This window comes from Strix uralensis, chromosome 16 (assembly GCF_047716275.1).
Source record: "Strix uralensis isolate ZFMK-TIS-50842 chromosome 16, bStrUra1, whole genome shotgun sequence".
Taxonomy (NCBI): Eukaryota; Metazoa; Chordata; class Aves; order Strigiformes; family Strigidae; genus Strix; species Strix uralensis.
The window spans coordinates 6,455,322-6,474,924 of NC_133987.1; the positions used below are offsets into that span (position 1 = coordinate 6,455,322).

General features: G+C 54.8%; 2 protein-coding genes across 2 annotated transcripts; one reads left to right on the forward strand and one right to left on the reverse strand.

Moving 5' to 3' along the window:
• Window positions 1-36: 36 nt before the first annotated feature.
• On the reverse strand, window positions 37-10,000 carry GID4 (GID complex subunit 4 homolog). The gene is made up of 6 exons (XM_074885663.1): window positions 9,675-10,000; window positions 7,052-7,111; window positions 6,011-6,118; window positions 5,140-5,241; window positions 3,947-4,077; window positions 37-2,842 (listed from the first exon to the last, which is right to left on the reverse strand). The coding sequence occupies exons 1-6, from the start codon at window positions 9,885-9,887 to the stop codon at window positions 2,779-2,781; spliced, it is 678 nt and encodes a 225-aa protein (XP_074741764.1). The 5' UTR covers window positions 9,888-10,000; the 3' UTR covers window positions 37-2,778.
• Window positions 10,001-10,162: 162 nt separating this feature from the next.
• Window positions 10,163-18,791, forward strand: ATPAF2 (ATP synthase mitochondrial F1 complex assembly factor 2). Its single transcript, XM_074885662.1, has 8 exons — window positions 10,163-10,459; window positions 12,655-12,699; window positions 12,948-13,093; window positions 13,882-13,979; window positions 15,617-15,697; window positions 15,831-15,943; window positions 17,416-17,531; window positions 18,164-18,791. The coding sequence occupies exons 1-8, from the start codon at window positions 10,339-10,341 to the stop codon at window positions 18,299-18,301; spliced, it is 858 nt and encodes a 285-aa protein (XP_074741763.1). The 5' UTR covers window positions 10,163-10,338; the 3' UTR covers window positions 18,302-18,791.
• Window positions 18,792-19,603: the final 812 nt, after the last annotated feature.

Genomic DNA, 19,603 nt, shown 5'->3' on the forward strand with positions numbered 1-19,603 from the left:
CGCTTTGGTCGACAAACACACATGGACACAGACCCCTGAAATACAATTTCATCTTTAATTCGGACATCCATCGCGCCGCAAAACGCCGCCTCAGCCCCTGCTCCATCCGCCCACAGGTACATCCCCTCTGCAGCCAGTGCAGTTAAAAAGAGACATCGCAACCTTTTCCAAGACCAAATATCCCATTTCTTACCTCCGCCCCCACCCCCCGGTCAGTTCTCTCTCACCACACCGCGACATACGTAACATCTCTCCTTAGCTCATCAAACAAGTCAAAGAAAAAGAAAACCAAAACGAAGGCTTTATAGGATGGAAGCTCTGAACACTGACAGCCCCTGCAAACCTCTCGGCTCCACAACCTGCTCTGCACCCACCACACACGTCCCACGGGGTGGCATCACCCTGGCAGTTTTGGATTTCAGCCGGAATTGGCTTCGGGACAGCGGGAAGGAGACAGGCAGAGCGCAGGATGCTCCTTCCACCCCCCTTTCCACAACATAGCAAGTCTCAAAGAAAAACTTCTGAGGTTTTGGGGTAGTTACACATATTAAACAACCCCAAGACCCTTCCTGGCCCAGCTTCTGCCAACGACCACAGTGTTCATTCAACTAAACCACATCTGAAACTCAAGTGTCACGCTGGCACTGACAGCCCTGGGGAGCGCAAGGAGACCGGCGCCGCCACCAATATTGCACACAGACAGCTCCCGGGGGGCGTAGAGAGCCCTCGGAGCTGGGTCCCCGCGCCCACACAGCGCCCGGGAGGAGGCTTCACCCCCACCTTTGATCACAGCGGAGCAGCACCGCCAGCTTTCGCCTCTAAAACCAGGCCATCTCCCAGCACCGCCTCTGAGGAAGCCCCTCTCCGCACCGCCAAAGGGGCTGAGTTTCTCCGAGAGGAGCAGAATAAAACAGGAAGCCAACTGCTCTGCTCGGAGCCGCTCTCCCTTCGCGCCTCAAATCGCTCTCCCGCTTGCCTTCGCGCTACTCTACAAATCCACCCGCAACGGCCAAGACAACGGCACACACTTCCTTCATCGCAGGGGGGGCTCCCGCCCCGCTGAAGGGCCAGGTCTCCCCGCTTCTCCCATAAGGAGGTGTCTCTCCATTTGTGCTGGGGAAAAGGGATTCATCTGCGGCGAACAGCACGCACGAGGCGGGTGATTTCCGCATCATCTCCTGAGACCAGCCCAGCCGCTTCTCCGACCATGCAAGATCCCAGCTTGGAATAGAGGAAATGGGCTCACTGAGACCTGAATACTTTCTCGTTAAGGCTTAAACTAGCAATTCAGCTGCTGTCATAAACCAGACACGCAGCTGAAAGGACGAAAGTTAGTTAAAAAGAAGAAAACCCAAACCACCTTGGCATTAGGCACGCGGAGGCTTCGTTTTCCCCCTCCCAGGCAGCAAACCCATCAACACCCACCTGGTTAGCGTGTGACACAAGCCTGCCTTAAGGGGGTTGTTTTTAAAACAGCCAGAAAAAAAACGCAAACTAAACTCTCACAAAAGCCCCGCAGGTGGGACTGTCACATTAAATATACAACCGAGGCAAATTTTTAAAATGTCTTTAAAAAAAACAAACCACACGCGCATACACACACACACTTTGGCACACAAGCCTTAAGTTATATCACTTGAAACATTTCAAAGTCAGAGGAGAGCTATTGGGGGGGCGGGGGGGTTGTTGGTTTTTTTCTTCTTTTTTTTTTTTTTTTTCCCCTTGTAAAAAGGTATCAAGCAGCGGTGTTGGTGAAGCATGAAGAGCGAGTACGAATGCTGAACAGTCCCAGAGCTGTCCCCGGGACGCTGCTCGACACTTGCACTCCGATTACTTTCCCAAAGCAGCTAGCTGATTACATACATGTATATAAAAACTAACGCAGACATTCCTGGTTTTCAATGTGAAAACAGTTAAATGTAATCGAGTACTTGTGCATTTGCCATAGGGTCCTTTGGAAAAGGAACCATAAAAATATATATTTTTTTTAATAAAAGTCTTTTTTTTTTTCTTTTTTTCTTTTTTTACCCTTAACTTAAGTAAAGAGCAAATATACACCTATAAGCAGAGTTCAGATCCACTTTACTGAGAGCCTGGAAGTCCGTACATCAAATTAATTCCCAGTGGCGCATCCAGACACCGGAACAGCTCCCAGCTCCAAAGGGCCGGCGCTCCTGAAAGATCTGCAGCTCCGGCTAACCTCGTTAGCCAGCGCGAAGCAAAGACTCATTCAAGCCTTATCCGTCTCAGCCAACACTCCCCCAACAGACTCTTGCAGCTGAGCAGCTCTCTGCCAAGCAGAGCCTCACACACGGGACCCGGCTCTGGGAGCATCAGAGCTGGCAATCTGGGCAACAAACCTGAGTCCTGGCGATTTCAACCCATATCAGGCTGTAACAATGAAAATATAAGCCCTGAGCTTATATTTTCTTATTACTCAGAGGACAGACCACTGATTCCAGCTACTGAGAAACAGCTTCCAGAGGAGAGCCGGGAAGAACTTCAGTGATAGAGAAACTAGCTGTGCAATAAGAAAGTGCATTTAAAGGTAGCTTAAAACCAGATTAAAGATCAAATCGCCACTCGACAGGAGGGAGAATCAAGCTCCAGCAGCCACGCTCCTTGGGCTGGGTGGGTTAACATTCAGGCTCTCTCTTGCGAGTCCGAGGGGCAGGAGAGAAGCGTGCATTCCCGTGCTCCAACAGGGACACAGTTCTCCTGGCAGGCCATGCTCTCCTGCCCGGTTTGCTTCTGTGCGGTATCAGTTCTGGACAGCTGTCATCGGAATTCATAGATAGGAGCGCTGTGCTCAGGAACGTGAGTTAAATTCAATGACTGATACCTGGGAGAGAGGGAAAAGGCAGATGAGAGGATTACACAGAGCAGCAGAGCTTCCCTAGCACTAACAGCTCCTGCTTGGCAGGCCACAGGGCAGACATCCTGGTGGCTGGCTCTTCTCTTCCCCTTTAGTCTCAGAGTTAAGTCTCAGAGGTGTTCAGGCACCCAACACCCACTTATCCCTGGTGCCAAAACCCCGCGAGGACTCGGCATCGTTCCTCGTTTCCATTCCGGTGCCTTGGAGCTGCCTGCAGCCAGGCTGCATTCGAGGTGGGCTGACTGGGGTTTTTGGACACCTTTTGAAGTTCAACAACTTTCATGTTCAAACAGTGTTTGCTACAGCTGCAAATTACACTTAGGTCTTTCAAAGCTTAGCCTGAGGGGATTTGTCTGAAAGCCTCCCAGGTACCTCCCGCAGAGCTTCCAGCCACCCTATAGATTCACTTGCGTGACAAATATCCAAGGCTGTCAGAGGGAAGAGAGCTCTCCACCGCTACTTGTCAGATGGCTGGCTCTAACAAGAAACAAAACAATTAACTTTGACTGTTCCCTTGTCTTACAGCAACACCCCAAGGACCCTGGACTACAAAGCACTGGCCTAACAAGATTTCTGCCTGAAGGGAGCAACAGCCAAGCTGTTACATGTGAGAAAGCACCGAGCTCTCTCTTGAAGGCCCCTCCGCCATCCTCTGAAGGGCCAAGGCAAATCCTGCAAGAGTTTGGGCTGGAGGGATGCTTTCAGTGAGCCACAGCTGGTGTCTGCCTCCCAGTGTCCCTCACTGACACACCAGACTACTGCTTTGCTGGGCCACGGCAGATCTCCAGACCTTGTATCTCCCCTGCTTCACCTTGCCAAGCCCGATTATCCCCCGCCGTGCAAAAAGACAGCACTTTATACCACACAAACAGGCTGCACGAGCCTGCTTTGGTCAAGCATGGCACACACACCCCCTCCTTTCTGCCCCGAGGTCCAGCCACCAGACCAAACCTCCTTCCCAGCCCAGAGAGGCACCGCCTGGACACTCCCAAGGCTGCAGACAAGAAGAGGAGTCACTGCTTGGTTTGAGGAGCCACCCTTCAGTCCGCAGGAAGGAGGAAACTTCCTTACCATTCTGAACTCCTATGGTAGTAATAGCCCTCTATAGATGCTGCTGACTTCTGGAAGCAGATGTAATAGAAACCAGCAAAGGAAGCACCGCTGATGTCTTTGATAGTGTGATCTGGGACTAGGAACTGCTCCTGCACACAAAACACAGACCGTATTTTAAAAAGCCGGTCAAATACAAACCCCCCACCACCAATCTGCCCTCCCAAACTGAGTATTAGCACCCCTTAACACAAAGGCATTCCTGGCTGAGCACTCCCTGCACTCGCAGCAGCCCCCACCACAGAGACCAGCCCGTTCTTTCACCACCTGCCCCTGTAGGCATCTCCCAGGGAAGCAGACCACTGAGGACAGATCCCATTTTAAGAGCGCACAAGACCAGTTTCAGTTCAACGCCTGCCCCCTGTAAGCCAGAAGCCAATTGCAAAATCAGGAATTGGAGCTGCCTGATGATGAAGAGGAGGCTCCAGGGAGACCTTAGTGCAGCCCTTCAATACTTATAGGGGCCTTATGAGAAAGATGGAGAGAGGTTTTTTACTAGGGCTTGATAGGACAAAGGGTAATGGTTTTAAACCAAAAGAGGGTAGATTTATATTAGATATAAGCAAGAAATTCTTTACTGTGAGGGTGGTGAGACGCTGGAACAGGCTGCCCAGAGAGGTGGTAGATGCCCCCTCCCTGGAAGGGTTCAAAGTCAGGTTGGACGGGGCTCTGAGCAACCTGGGCTAGTGAAAGATGTCCCTGCCCATGGTGGGGGGTTGGAACTAGACGATCTTCAGAAGTCTCTTCCGACACAAACCGTTCTATGACCTTATGATTTCCTCCCCTGGCAGCTGCACAAGGCTCATGGAAAGAGGGAGGAATCAATCCAGCTGAAGAACAGAGAGGTGCAGACCGGCCAGTCTGCATCAAACACCTAGGCCCCGCACAGGGACTGGAGACACCAATCCTCATCCTCTGGAGCATCACCAAGCAAGATTTTCTTGTTGTGGTTTTAGCCATGACTGCAGCCCTTAAGGACACAATTAGCTGGCTAGACGGGAGTCACACTGGAATTTGCACGTATGGTGGGTTACGAGGTTGGTAGGGTGAGATCTTTCATTACACCATCGTAGCTGAAAAAGCTTTCAGGCACCACAAGCCTCTGTCAGTCGCTTGTAAGCAGCTCATCAGAGAAGGAGACATGCAGAGTTTACCTTCCATCTCATGAAGACATAGTCTCCATTTTTCAGATCCTCATAATCAAAGTCATCAGAGTTAAATGTTTTTGCATACTGGTAAAAAGCCTGGAACTTCCCCTGAAACAAAAAATGAAAATAAAAAGCCAGGATGCTTATTCCAGGAGTAGAGGTTACTAGTGCCAGCTGCTATTTAGGAGGGAAAAACTACTACAGAACAGGACCTCTGCACCAAAGGGGCTGCTCTTCCCTTGGAGCAGCGCTCAACGCACACCCCAGGACTAGCACGGCAGAACCCAGGATTGCCAGACACCCACAGCCATGTCCAGCCCAGCTGGAGAAGCTCCTCCACTTCCAGGGGAAGATATTTTGACAGAAACATAATAAACATCAAAGTCTGGCAAACACCAGCAAAGATCAAGGCAGGGAGGGAGGCAATCAGCTGGCTGCTGTGGCCCTGATCCAGAGCACAGCGGCTGACGCGCCCTACCCCGAGCAGAGGTGGCTGAAACACAGGTACCAACTGCCCTGCCTGTGCCAGAGGGGCACCGCTCCCTCCTCCACTCCATTTTGTGATAAGCCTTCAAAATAAGGAGTGTGTCCTCCTGGGGCGGGGGGGGTCCAAGAGAGAGGGATTGCTCCTGCTCCATTCCAACCAGCAAGTAGAAAAGAAACCATCCCTCCCTTCTCATGGATCACAGCCAACAGCCTGCTGAAGGGACCTCTAGTTGCAAAAATCCCAGCTGGGGAAGGAGGGAAATACCCAAAAAGGAGAAGTTTCCATGCCCTCGTGACAGCTCTTGCATGGGCGCACGCTGTACCTCACCTCTGAACCAGCTGCTCAGCCAGGACTGCATCAGACCCACATCTGCCCCCCAGATTTATTTACCCAGTGTTTACGATCCACATCTTCATCAGCATCCCACTTGCGCGTTAAGAAAGGATGCTTTTTACTGATTATTTCACCTTCAAAGAAAGTGGTGAGGGTTGGGTACTCCTAGGAGAGAAGAGAGACGAATGAGAAGTCAGATTTGTCACCTAGAGACAGAAACTCAAGCGCAGACAGAGGTGCACGCGCTCAGCAAAAAAAGCAGCATCTCGCAGCAAGAGCTCCGGGCAATCCGAGGCCGGCGTCCTGCCCCACACCTCTTAAACTCTGACTCTAGGCACGCGCAGCCTCCACCCTCTTAAGCCAGCCTCTCCCTGCCTCTCTTATTCACTTCGTGGAACCAGAAGGAGCCGTCTCAGAGCTGCTCTGTGGGGAAGCTCCCAGCTGGATGATCACAAGTGCCCGTTTACAGCCAGCACTGCTCCCCGGCAGTTGCTGCGTGACTCCTACAAAGCCCAAGGGCTGGATTAAACCATGGGGAAAACGTGCTCCTCTTCAGCTTTGTATTGGCACTGAATTAGGAGAACACAGGCAGGGAATAGCAGACTCAGCTGGGGCGAGCAAGCTTCTCCAAGCACTCCCACACAACAATACACACGTGGTGTGCTGCAGCCGAAAGAAGCATCACCCCTGCGAGACAGTTCTCACCAACTGTCCGACATCACGAGCAATCTCAGAGGATGGATGGAGAAGGAAGTACATAAAGATCTGACTGTTCGGGTCCTGGTTTATTTTCTTTCAGCAACGCACCACCACTGGTAGAGTGCTTAAAGCTGATTGCAGGGTCAGATTTGGTTCTGCTCAGACCTTAAGGGATACCAGATAAGCTTACCTCGTTCAGCACTCCCCATCGAGGCTCATCGAACTTGCTCAACATGCCAAGAACAACAGGCTGAAGCTATTAAACTATTTAGTGGTCAAATCTACTGTATGGTCAATCCCTCCACTTCCTATTTCTGGTGGCAGCTTCTCCCATCCCACCAGGAAAAAGAAAACCCTTTACACAGCACCTTTTCTTCTTGTTTTGCAGTTAACACTCACCTCTGTAAGGCCTTTAATCTTCAAGTATCCACAGAGATAGGAGTTTTCCATATCCACATGCTAGAAAAGAGCGCAAAGTCCAGCCATAAGCATAGGCACGAAGGCACCCAATTGATCCAAAGCAGTTTCTAACCCCTCCAAGGCTAATTTCAGCTTCAGCCAGTACAGACTGTCCAGCTTACTGCCCAACTCTCACACTGGCAGCCCTTCCCCACAGCTGGGAAGCACTCGGAAAGATCATTTACGGGTGCCTAGTTTACCTCTGACAGCCTCCATTTCCAAGGCCTGACAACACCCCCCCGGCTGCCAGCTCCATCACACCGAGGCAGCACCCTCTGCCCAGAGGTCTCTGATGGGAAGCAAACCCCCACCTCTCCACTCAGAAGGAACCAGACTCAGTTTTCTCCAAGCAAGAGCACCACTGGCAGGATCACCCACACCCCCAGCCCTCACATTTCCCAGTCAACCCTACCAGCAAACTGGCATTCAGGTGAGAGAAGAGTAAAAAGCATCTATTTACTGGAGATAATTCAGACTAGAGGAAGAAAGCACGGCCCTGAGTTTCACTGCCTGTTTATTTAACAGGCCTGACCCACACCTCTCTAACACGCTACCCGTACTCTCTGCCTAGTACCCGGCCTGGCAGCACGGCACCCACCAAAGCCTGCTTGGAAGCCAGACAATGTCTTGTGCATTTTGAAAGAGGCCTTTCTCCCAGATTTAACGCTTTTACGCCACCCTTTTGAGTTATGGGGCTGCACTTCACTGCTTCTGCTGCGCAGGAACTAGGCAGGGGGCTGTGTCTGTTCCAAGCACCTTTAAAACCAGGGGATTTTCCAAGCTTTTCCCCAACATCTCCAGATCCGTTTTCAAAGCAAGAAGTGAGTTATTTGGGGAAGTGCAAACATCAACTGTGAGAAGACGGATCTTCCCCACCTGTGATCAAAGAAAAACGACGTTTCCCTGTGCTCAGCACAGGGAAAGCAGGCAGCCACCTCTTCTCAGCTGACACGCGCAAAACAGCAGCATTTTTAGTGCAAAGCCACAGCCAGCCCCTGCGAGAAGGCAGCGTGCAGTGAAGCTGATCAGCCATAGGATGTCCCCACCACAGCAAACTGTACCAGGTAGGCTTGTGCTGTTGACAAGGGGAGGACCGTAGGTGAAAACAGATGGTGCGATTCAAACGCCACCCCATCTGCTGACCCTGGGGCTTTGACACTACTCCACAACGCCGGCACACGCGTCAAGCTTCAGCACTGCACTCGCTACACGCTCAAGCACGGTTCCCCAGATCCTGTGCCACCAAACTGGGAACAAAGCTGTGACTCGTAGGGTGCTCTATAGGAAAGCCTGTATCAGATATCCAGCTTGCCCGTGTACTAATAACTCCACACCTTGCCAGCTCTGCCCAAAGCGATCGTGCCAATGCCTAGGACTAAAAATAAAGCACGCAGGGTGACAATGACTGCAGGGAGGAATGGGAAAGCCACACGAGCCAGCGTTCTGACTCCCCAGCACAGCTGGGCACTACAGCTGTCTGGCTGCATTCCTGCCACAGACAAACCACCCCACTTCACCCCAGGCTCCCTGCTTGGCCTGGGGGAGCCTCCAACACCCCAGGGATGGGGAACCCTGAGTTCCAGGTCCAGCCAAGCCATGCTCTGCCATCCAGGGACTGGGACCTGGATCCCTGCTAATTTCCAGCCAGGCCTGAAATACAGGCAGTCCTGCTGGTAGGGACTTCCCAGGACAACACCCACTCTAAGCTGGGCTTTCACCCTTCTGCCCTGTGGCAGGGAGGCTGGTGGCCACACGAGAGCCTGAAGGGAATGAGGGAGGATGCTGGGTTCTGAACCTTGCCAGGCCCGAGGGTAATAGGGCAAAGAGGTGGAGGGGAAAAGCTTGAGTGCAGTGGGCCCTCCTCAGTGTTTGAGAGGAAGGAAGCAAGGATGTGGCCCTGAGCCTCACCGGGCCAGAGGGAAAGGGGTCTCTCCTGGGGCCTGTGGGGAATAGGACAGTGCCTTTTCCCCTGATCCTGAAGGAAAGGAAAGCACACAGGAGGATAGAGATCTCCCCAGAGCCTGAGCACTGACAGCTATGACAAAGCTTGATGGAACCAGGGGAATCACAGGGAGGCACCACCAGGTCAGAGGGGGGGGCAGGGAGAACTACGGGCCTTTCCAGGCCTGAGGGGAAGGGTCCCCCTGAGGCCTCCACCACGCTGGTCCAACCTCACCGAGGCTGAGGGGAATGGGGACACTAGGACTAAGGGAAAGGGGTCTCCCCCACCTCAGGGGATGGGACACACAACAAGGGCTGAGGCCTGAGGGAAGGGGAGGCGGGCAGACACCGACCCGAGCCGTGAGGGCGGCAACCGGAGCCTGAAGGGAACGAGGGCGGGGAGAACGGCGGCAGCCGAGGGACCGGGGGAAGAGAAAAGGCGACTGGGCCTGAGGGAACGGGAAACTAGACGAGTGTGGCTTTAGGGGCCGGGAGGGAATAAGGTGGGACGACCGCGGCCTGAGGGGACCGGCGAGGCGGGAACGGCGACCGCGGCCTGAGGAGAGCGGGGCCCCGCCGCGCCGGGCCCGGGGCGGGAGGCGGCCGCCGGCAGGCCCCTCACCTGCATGACGACCTCCACCTCGTAGGCATTGCCCTTGCTGCGCTGCTGCCCGCGGAACTTGGCGCCGCTGTAGAGCAGCGAAGTGGCCACGCCGGGCTGCGCCGTGTTGATGGGGGGCGGCGGCACCAGGCTGCTGGCGGCCGCCCCGGAGGGCGCCGAAGAGGCCGAACCCGCCGCCCCGCCCGCGCGGCACCGCTCGCTCCGCACCGGCATCTCGGGAGGGTCCCCGGGCGCCAGCGTGGCCGGGGCCGAGCGCGGCCGGGGGCGCCGCCCGCTCCGCTCCGCTCCCCGCACGCCGAGGCCGCCGCCGCCGCCGCCGCCGCCTGGCTCAGGGGCCTCCCGGCAGCGCCTCCGCGCGCTCCCATTGGCCCTCGCGGGCGCTGCGGGAGGGGCGGTGCCGGGCGCGGATTGGCCGCGGGGCACGCGCTTCCTCCCGGCAGGCGCGGCCGCGGGCGCTGCTGGGAAATGTATTTTTTGTGTGGCGGCTCCGGCCGTCCCCGTTCCGTTCCCCCCCCGCCGGCTCTGGCGGGACGGGGCGGCCGAAGGGGCAAAACGCGTTCGCGACGTGGATTGGCTGCCGCTGCGGCAACATGGCGGCGCCCGCCGAGCCGCGCTGAGCCGGGAGGCGGCGGCGGTTTGTGGGGGCTGTTTCTTCCTCGTCGTCATGTGGCGCGGCTGCCGCCGCTTGCTGTGGGGTCGCTTCCCACTCGCCCGGCTCCCCCGACCGCCAGCCGGGAGCGGCCCGGTGGGGCCGGGTGGGGGCCGGGCCTACGCCCCGCCGGCAGGTGAGGCAGCGCCGGGCCGCCCGGGGCCTCTCCAGCCCCCTTCGGGGAGAAGGGCCCTTCCTTGGCCCGGTGGGGTTGGGGCACCTCGCGGTGACACCCCTCAAAGTCACCCCGGGCCAGGGGACCCCTGGGCTTGGCGCCCTCGAGGCGGGTGGAAACATGGGAAGCAGCCAACCCCCACCCCCCTCGGCGGGGTCCGGGCTCCCCAAGGCCTTTTAGGGGCTCCGGCAGTGTGGGCCAGGTGTTGGGCCTCCCCCTGCACCTTTCTCCTGGTGTTACTGGGGTTTGGGGTGAGGGTTGCTGGCAGCACAGCCAAGTCCTCAATGCACCAGTTTGTTTTTGGGTTTAGTTGGGGTTTAGGGATTTGGAGGGGATGGGACCCAGCCGAGGTGGTTCAGGCACGTTCTGGGCCATGGATCCCTTCCACAGATTTTGCTGGAAACGTGTGGGTTTGAGGATAGTAAAATTAATCTCATTCTGACTGAGGTGAGGCTGCAGAGTCGCAGTGACTCATTGTGGGGTGTCGGGAGCCCACTGATGTGACTCAGGACTCCTCTGGGGTACACATACATGAAGCTTTTCAGAACCGTGCCTTAACAGCGTGACGTTTTCTGAGGCCTCGAAGCTTTCAGGTCGCTGAGCCTAAGCAAACCCTGTTCTGTTTCCCCAGCAGGAATGTTCTTTTTTTTTAGCCTAGAATAACAGACCTACAGCTTGACCTGCTCACTTCACCCTCCAGGAGATAGATTTATGGGTTTGGAATTTACGATCTGCTTGCTACTGTCAGAGGAATGGCTTGCAGATTCTTCGTGTCTTGCGTGAGAGATACGAGCCTTTGGAACACGTGTAACCTGGCTCTCAGGTGTTGGGAGCGTGTGAAACAGTGCTGGTAGGAAGGGAGGCTGCTCTTAAAACAGACACCTGCAGTTCCCTCAGGCTCATCTTGCTGGTGAAGCAGGTGTATTCCCAAGCTGGTCTGGGGCATGTGTGGGCCGGAGGTGGCCACGGGAGGTGGTTCCCCTCTCCTGGTGACTCAGTGGCATGTCACAGTGTGTGTGCAACATGTCCCCAGCACCATCCAGCCGTTTCCACATGTGGCTCCAATAAACCTGCCCCCGTGGGCGGTCGCGGTGGAGGAAACAGTGTCTTGCCCCCGCACATTCCGAGCCTGCCGGCAGCTGTGGTTCTTCCAGCGGATGCATCGGCTGGAGGTCAAAGAGAGAAGGAGCGAGATGCACTGAGGGGATCATGCGGGCTGGCACTGGGTTGATTTGTTGTCATTGAGGGTGGAAAGAGAGGCTGCTGTGCCCTGCCCTGCCTCTAACCCAGCTCTGCTGGGTTTCTTGTCACTCTGAGACAGAACAAGCAGGAACCAAGAGTTAGCTAAGGCAGTTCAGGGATTAATTTGTCAAACGTGATTGCAGCGGGAGAATCTTGAAAGATTGAGCCCAGAGTGAAACTTCAGGAGTGCTGGGACAGGTCTGCTTTGGAAACTGCCCTTGCCAGACTCTGTAGAACCTCAGTGTGGGCCAGTTCGAAGGGAGCTCAGACCCCAGCCTGGCAGAAGTGAAGCTGGTCCCATTCACTTGCTGGTTGTGCACAGCAACCCTGTGGTTTTCACCAGTTTCATGGTGCTTCCCCATTTGAGTAAAGCTTGCTGAAATGGTGTAGTGCTTGGAAGCTGTGGATGAAGTCTAGTCTAGAGAAGAGGAGGCTGAGGGGAGACCTCATCGCCCTCTACAACTCTCTGAAAGGAGGGTGCAGAGAGGGAGGGATGAGTCTCTTGAACCAAGGAACAAGCGCCAGGACAAGAGGGAATGGCCTCAAGCTGCGCCAGGGCAGGGTCAGACTGGCTCTTAGGAAGGATTTCTTTGCAGAAGGGGTTGTTGGGCATTGGAATGGGCTGCCCAGGGCAGGGGGGGAGTCCCCATCCCTGGAGGGGTTGAAGAGTCGGGTTGACCTAGCGCTGAGGGATCTGGTGGAGTTGGGAACGGTCAGTGTGAGGTTCATGGTTGGACTAGATGGTCTTCAAGGTCTTTTCCAACCTGATGATTCTGTGATTCTGTGAATGGGCTGGTTTTTTGTGGCCAGGCCACCTCAACAGCATTCTCTCTGTTTTGGACTGTGATGAGGAGCAGGGGGAGGGACCGAACCTCCTCTAACTGCCCTCTGAATAGCTCTGTTTTTGTCCCCAGAGCGGAAGAGGTTCTACCAGAATGTGAGCATCTCACAAGGAGAAGGTGAGTGCGGCCGCCGGGACAGGATGGAGGGGCTGGTCCCCAGGAGGGGTGTTATCACCCCACACCGCTTCAGCGAGAGCGTGGTACACCCGCAACCAGGCTGATGGTGATGGTGGGAGACTTGAGTATCCCTGGTCCTGTGCTCTTGTCAGCTCCAGCTCTGAATCTGCTCCCGCTGTGGGGTTGTCTGTTGTTCCTTAGTGCCTGCTCCTCTTTGATTCCCCAGGATTTCTACTCTGATTCCCCAGGAGGCTTTGAAATAAACCTGGACCACCGAAAGCTGAAAACGCCCCATGCCAAGCTCTTCACTGTCCCCAGTGAGGCCTTAGCCATTGCAGTGGCCACAGAGTGGGATTCCCAGAAAGACACCATCAAGTTCTACACTATGCACCTGGTGAGCATGGCTGGTTGAGACTTTTGAGACCTCATCAGGGCAGAATGCAGCAGCAGTTAGGTCAAGGAAGTCAGGATTAAAGACAGGGAATCGAAATGCCAGGGGCTAAAGATGGGTTTGCCAGGCCACTGCCACTTGGTGAGGGCTGGCAGAGTAGATTCCAGAGCAAGGGTTGAGAAGCGCTTTGGGGTGTAAACCTTGTGCCAGGATGCGTGAGATGGGAGCATCTTCTGAGAATACTTCTGTGTCCTGCCTCCCCCAGCTCTCCTAAGTACTTGCAGTAGAATTGACATGGCTTGGTCTAAAGCAGGGTTGACCGTGTAGACATAAGAATGGTCTCCAAATGCAGAACATGGAGAGAGGAGGTTGTCCTAATGCCTGTGGAAACAGGGACAAGAGGTTGGGACTTTCACTGGGTGCTGGGGAGAACCTTGCAGTTGTGAGGGCAGTTAGATGCTGTCTAGGGGGGAATCTGTGTCACTGGGGGGACTTGAGAAGGGGCTGGACAGTGTTATTGGGGATAGCGAGGGGCAGGAGGAAACGATGAGCTCTGGAGCAGTCTGTCAGCCCTCTTCCCTGGTGCTTGGTGGGCCTGCTCCTGAGGCTTCTGAAACCAGTGAGAAGCTTCCTGTGACATGAGCCATGTTCTGGCCCTGCTCCCCCCTTTAGCTGCACCCCTCAGTTCTGTATGCCATGAATTCCTCTGCTTCTCCTTGGCTTTGGACAAGGGAAGCTGCGGCTTTCCCAAGGCTCGAATAACAGAGGTTTAAACTGCCATTATCCCACAGACCACACTGTGCAACACGGCGCTGGACAATCCCACGCAGCGAAACAAAACGCAGCTGATCGGCGCGGCTGTGAAGTTCCTGGAGACTGACACTGTCTGGTACGAGATGGGGGCTGCGCTGGCTCAGAGGCGAGGTTGTCATGTCACAGTGGGGTTTTTTCGGAAAGGTAGTTGGGGGAAGTGAGGGAAAATATCTACCATAACCCAGTCATGGCAGGGCTCTGATCTGTCCTGGGTTTGGCGTGAGGGTTTGAATTAGTTTAGGCCGGTCCTGTGTCTGCAAACCTAGTGGAAGTTTGTGCACCCAAAGAGTGTAGGTATGAGAGAGACTGGGGACCTGGTCCTCTGTTGAACTCTGGTTTGGATACCTCTGTGCTGGGCAAGGGTGGGAGCAGCAGGAAATGAAGATCCCCTTGGGGAAAAGCAAACCTCTTTGACAGGCCTGGAGAGGGATTGCCAGCCGGCTGAACAGGAGCCAGCAGTGTGCCCAGGTGGCCAAGAAGGCCAATGGTATCCTGACTTGTATCAGCAATAGCGTGGCCAGCAGGGACAGGGAAGGGATCTTACCCCTGGACTCGGCACTGGTGAGGCCACACCTCAATTCCTGGGTTCAATTTTGGGCCCCTCACTCCAAAAAGGCCATTGAATGACTCGAGCGTGTCCAGAGAAGGGCAACGGAGCTGGTGCAGGGTCTGGAGCACAGGTCTGATGGGGAGCGGCTGAGGGAACTGGGGGGGTTTAGTCTGGAGAAGAGGAGGCTGAGGGGAGACCTCATGGCCCTCTACAACTCCCTGAAAGGAGGTTGCAGAGAGCTGGGGATGAGTCTCTTGAACCAAGGAACCAGCGCCAGGACAAGAGGGAATGGCCTCAAGCTGCGCCAGGGCAGGGTCAGACTGGCTCTTAGGAAGTATTTCTTTGCAGAAGGGGTTGTTGGGCGTTGGAATGGGCTGCCCAGGGCAGGGGGGGAGTCCCCATCCCTGGAGGGGTTGAAGAGTCGGGTTGACCCAGCGCTGAGGGATCTGGTGGAGTTGGGAACGGTCAGTGTGAGGTTCATGGTTGGACTGGAGGAGCTTCAAGGTCTTTTCCAACCGAGATGATTCTGTGATTCTGTGAATCTGTCAGACCAGTCCCTGGTACTGCTGTACCAGTACCAGCAGCTCCGATTACTTATACCAGTAGCAAAGTGCCCTTCGTTCCTTAAAGTCCCCGTGGGCTGCAAGACCAAGCCTGTTCCTTGCCCAAGCTCCTGTCTTACAGTCCCAGCCTCTGAGGTGTCCGCTGGCAGCTGCCCAGCTCCTGTGGGGAGGGGAACAGGACTCCCCCATCTGCTTTTGTGGCTTTGGTCAGGCTGGCAGCAGGGAGTGCCAAGCCGAGCCGTTGGGCAAGGTGAGGCAGGAGGGGTGGCCCCAAATAAAGAGTTTCAGTGGGATACATCACCTGCTCTAACTGCTAAATCCATGACTGGCTTGGGGCTACCTGCAATTTTCTGTTGGCCGGTTTGCTGCTCTGTTTTGTAGTAAGATAGAATTGTCCTTCCCAGAACAATAAAAAGCTCTGAATTCAGGGGAGAGTGGGGGGGTTGTTCCCAGTCGCTGGTGCCGCTGCCAGGGTGGACAGTGGGCCCTTGCTCCCCTTTCTGGGGTCTGGTGGGGGGCAGCTTCCTTCCCAGTGTGCCCCAGCAGTCTGGCAGCCTGGGAGGGAACACCCAGCGTGGTTTTTGTTCTGCAACGTCCCAGCTATCGTGTGGAGGAGCCAGCTGCCCTGGCAGAGCTGCAGAAGAATGAATGGGATCCCATTGTCGCCTGGGCTGAGAAAAGGTAAGAGGACAAAGATGTTTCTGTCTGCTTATGCCCTGCCCTGCTGAGGCCATGAGCTCTGGAGCTTGCGACTGTCGGAGCCACAGGGTCCACGAGCCCTGTGCTTTTCTAAGGGGCTGGGCGATCATTCCAGGTACAACGTGGCGATTGGCTCCTCGACCAGCATCCTGGGGCCAAACATCCCTGCCAGCACCAAGGAGACCTTCGTCAGCCATCTGGCATCCTACAACATGTGGGCCCTGCAAGGTGAGAGAGGCTGGGCCGGGGAACCCTCTGCTCAGGCTGTGCCAGTGGAGGAGGCGGTTCCTCTCCACAGGGGAGAAGAGCATCTGTAATGTTTTTCCTCTCCTGCTGAGATAATCAGAGTGTTGAGGTTTATGTTTTAAATCTCCAAGCCAGTCCCTTAGCTGTATTTGTTAAGGGTAGGGACTCTCCCTTTAGTGCTACCAGTGTTCAGGGTGTGACTGTGCTGGCCTGTGAGCTGTTTGCTCTACCTGAGCCCAAAAAACTTCTTTAATGCCAAATCTTCTAGTGACTTAGTCCCCAGCTTTGTCACCAGGAAAAGAAATGGGGTTTAGTACCTCAAGTGCCCATGGTTCTGTGCACTGTCCTCACTCTTTCACCCTTACAGCCCACTTGGTCTTACCTGATACTGCTGAATGACAGCTAAAGAAATGAAGTAATGTTTGCTTTGCTCAAGTCCTCAAAATGCAAGTCTTGAATAACAGCAGACAGTGAAACCCACAAAAAACACTGCCTTTGCAGCTAGGGGAAGTTAACAGTGTTGATTCCTGGGACAGGGCTTGCAAAGCCTTTCTATTACCCCTGTAAAGATATTTTTTTGATGAATCATTTCTTTTCCTCACGGTTTGTAATATGGGTAGGCAAAGTGGAAGGGAAAAGCATGTGCCTCCCCTGGGGAGGGGGAGCCTCTGGGCAGCTAGTCGACTTTTGACCTGGAACTGAAGGTCTGGCCTAGACTGGGGGCACAGGACAAGTCTGACTTTAGCTCCTTCTTTAGACCCTGTCCGTGTGCAGGCACCTCCATTTCCTATCAGCTTGAGCTGAACCATGAGTGCTCAGCAGCTCAGAGTTTTGAGCCCTTCTTTTCTCCTCCTCCTGGCTGCGCGTCTCTCTGGGATTTGCTCAGGTCCCTCAGCCATCAGGCACTGGCTCCCCTCCCCTGAAGTGGGGGGCCTTGCAAGCTGGTGGTGTGGCAGGAAAGAGCTCTGCTTTTTTATCAGCGGAGCCCAGCAGCTGTGTCCTGCACTGACACACTTCTCTCGGGGCACAGCACGCCACGCACATTTGCACGGTGGTTTTCTAGGAGCGGTTATAGATGCGGACAGTTCTTTTAGCACCAAACAGTACACAAGTTCCTTTCACCCTGGACTTTTCAGCTGAGCTCCAGAATACTCGGGCCTGGGTGGGTATCTCTTCCCTTTGCACAGGGAAGGTTTGTGGCAGAAAAAAAGGGGGCAGTTTCCAAGGCATCGCTGTTGTCACTGCGGTGCCAGCGGCCAGAGCAGCGCTTTGTGTCTGCTGTTACCTGCAGATCTCACTTAAGTGCCCAGATGCAAGCGGGAGGATCGCTGGCCCTGTGACCTCCCTGAGGAGGTACCACACCCTGAATGTCTCTTCAGAGCATGTGAAGACGCTGTTGTAATGCTGTAGAAAACAACCGTGAATCTTGTTTGTTTTGGGTTATTCCCTTCCAGGTATAGAATATGTAATCACCCAGCTGAAATCTCTGATTCTGTCCATGGGTCTGATTGACAGGCACATTACAGTAGAGAAAGCCGTGCTTCTGTCTCGCCTGGAGGAAGAATACCAGGTAAATTATGTTACAAAACAGCCCTATAATTCAAATAGCAATAATCTCAGCATGACAAATGCATCTCCCACCACAAATAACTGGCAAGGGAAATGCCTGCTATTGCAGGAGAGGTTCCACTCTGCCAGTCTCCCCATTTGAGAGAGTTTGAGTGTGCTGCTGTAGAGCAACACCATGGGTGCAACGGCCCAGAGTGTTCCCAGGGCTGCCAGTTTCTTTTTGCAGAACCCAGATGGCTGCTTTTCTCCCTCTCTAATCTGAAGTGCAAAGTTGTGGCTGGCTTCTCCTGCTGTGGCTTATCCAGCTTGGAGGCCTTGGTAGACACCAAGCTAATAACTTGCTTGCTGGAAACCAGCCTGGCGTGAAGCTCTTCCTGACCCAAAAGTGGCAGAAGCTGATGGGAATCTTTTCATCCTCCCTTTAAGGGGCTTTGCTTCAGACCCCAGTACAGATGAAGCGTGTCCTTCCACTGAACTCATCTGGAGATCTCCCTGCCCCAGTAGTCAGTGATCAGCACAGCTCCTCGGGGGGTTACCTGTGTTTGACAAACATGAAAAGGGAGGCTGAGAGTTCCTGAGCAGCTCCACGTCTAATCCAGTTCTGAACTGACTCACGTTCCTCCTCTCCTCCAGATTCAGCGGTGGGGCAACGTGGAGTGGGCCCACGACTACGATCTGTGCGAGCTGCGTGCTCGCGCGGCAGCTGGGACTCTCTTTGTTCACCTCTGCTCGGAGAGCTCGACTGTCAAACACAAGCTGTTGCAGGACTGAGGCTGCTGGGCTGGGTGTGGGAGGAAAAGGCCTGGCTGTGAATTGCTGGCGTGACCCAGCAGACAGTAACCACCCTCCTGCCACCGCGTCCGTCCTGGGAACAGCCTTGTGCTGAGGAACTGTGACTTTGTGGGCAACTCCTTGCTTGGACTGCCTGCCACAGTGCAGCGCCAGCAGTTTTTGAGCCCACAAAGAGGAAAGGTCAAGGTGAGCTTCCTCTGCATCCCCAAGACAGCAGCTCTGTCCATTACCGGTGTCTGTAACTCATCAGAGGAGCTCCCAGGAAAGAAGCAGCTTCCTGGGCAGGGCGCGGCACAGACGTACCCAACATATGCCACATGTCTTCATAGCTGCCAGCTCCTGACACACACTTGTTATGGAAATCTGAAAACAGACTCCATTGCATCTGTTCTTCATCCCTCAGTGTGCTTGTACGTAACACCAGGGTCTCTCTGTTTGATTAAAGGCACGCCCCTGCTAGATACCGAAAGCCAATGCTGCTGAGTATTTCTTTGTTTTAATCACCAAACCGTGGTGCAGGTCCTGAGCTGCCAGGTTCCAGGCTGGTGCTGGGATGGCTGGAGGCAGAAAAAATCACAGAGCAGAGCTGAGCCAGACTAACTACCAACAGTTCAGCTCCCTCTGAGTGAGCCTCGTTGTGCTAGGTGCTCTGTCCTTGCAGCCAAGGAGTAGCAGCGAGCCGACTGTGCAGTCCTGGAGCAAGAGGAGGGAGAACCTGGACTCCTGCCATCTTTAGAGGGTACTACGAGCTAAATCTGTGCGTGACAGGCAGCACCAGCCCAGGGGCTTTCAGAGAGACCCAGTCTCTCCCCAGAGCGTGTACGCAGCCACCCTCTCGTTTAACCTTCCCACCTTTCTCCTCGCCGTTTGCCTCCAGCAGCACCGCCCTGGCCAGCATCATTCCTCCGAAGCTGCCCACAAGTGAGCGCAGCAGCTGCTGTCACCGAGCAAGGAGGGGAATTAATGACTCCTCGCTTGGCTGTTGCGAGCGGCGGTGTGTGAGCTCCCGTGGAACCATTGATTTCCCTTCCTGCTAGCCGGGGGGCTGCTCTGTTCACGCTGCAGAAAGCTGCTTGTGCGAGAGGCGGCGAGAAGACAAGGCTCCTGGGCACGCAGAGCCCCCGCCGGCCTTGTGCTCGCTGAGCTGGAAACCTGCTGTTATCCTGGGGGTGGGTTGATGGAGAGCACTCCTCTCCCGGGCTGCTGCCATGTGTCTGTGGCTCGCAGGTTCCTGCCACTGTGCTTGCAGGTACCAAAGCTTTCAGGGATGATATGCTACGA

Coding starts and splice junctions, on each gene's coding strand:
- ATPAF2 (XM_074885662.1), top strand. CDS start 10,339: ATGTGGCGCGGCTGCCGCCGCTTGCTGTGGGGTCGCTTCCCACTCGCC. Junction 12,700..12,947: donor GAGCATCTCACAAGGAGAAG/GTGAGTGCGGCC, acceptor CTGATTCCCCAG/GAGGCTTTGAAATAAACCTG. Junction 17,532..18,163: donor GCCTGGAGGAAGAATACCAG/GTAAATTATGTT, acceptor CCTCTCCTCCAG/ATTCAGCGGTGGGGCAACGT.
- GID4 (XM_074885663.1), bottom strand. CDS start 9,887: ATGCCGGTGCGGAGCGAGCGGTGCCGCGCGGGCGGGGCGGCGGGTTCG. Junction 6,119..7,051: donor AGATTAAAGGCCTTACAGAG/GTGAGTGTTAAC, acceptor CTTCTCTCCTAG/GAGTACCCAACCCTCACCAC. Junction 5,242..6,010: donor ATGTGGATCGTAAACACTGG/GTAAATAAATCT, acceptor TTTTTGTTTCAG/GGGAAGTTCCAGGCTTTTTA.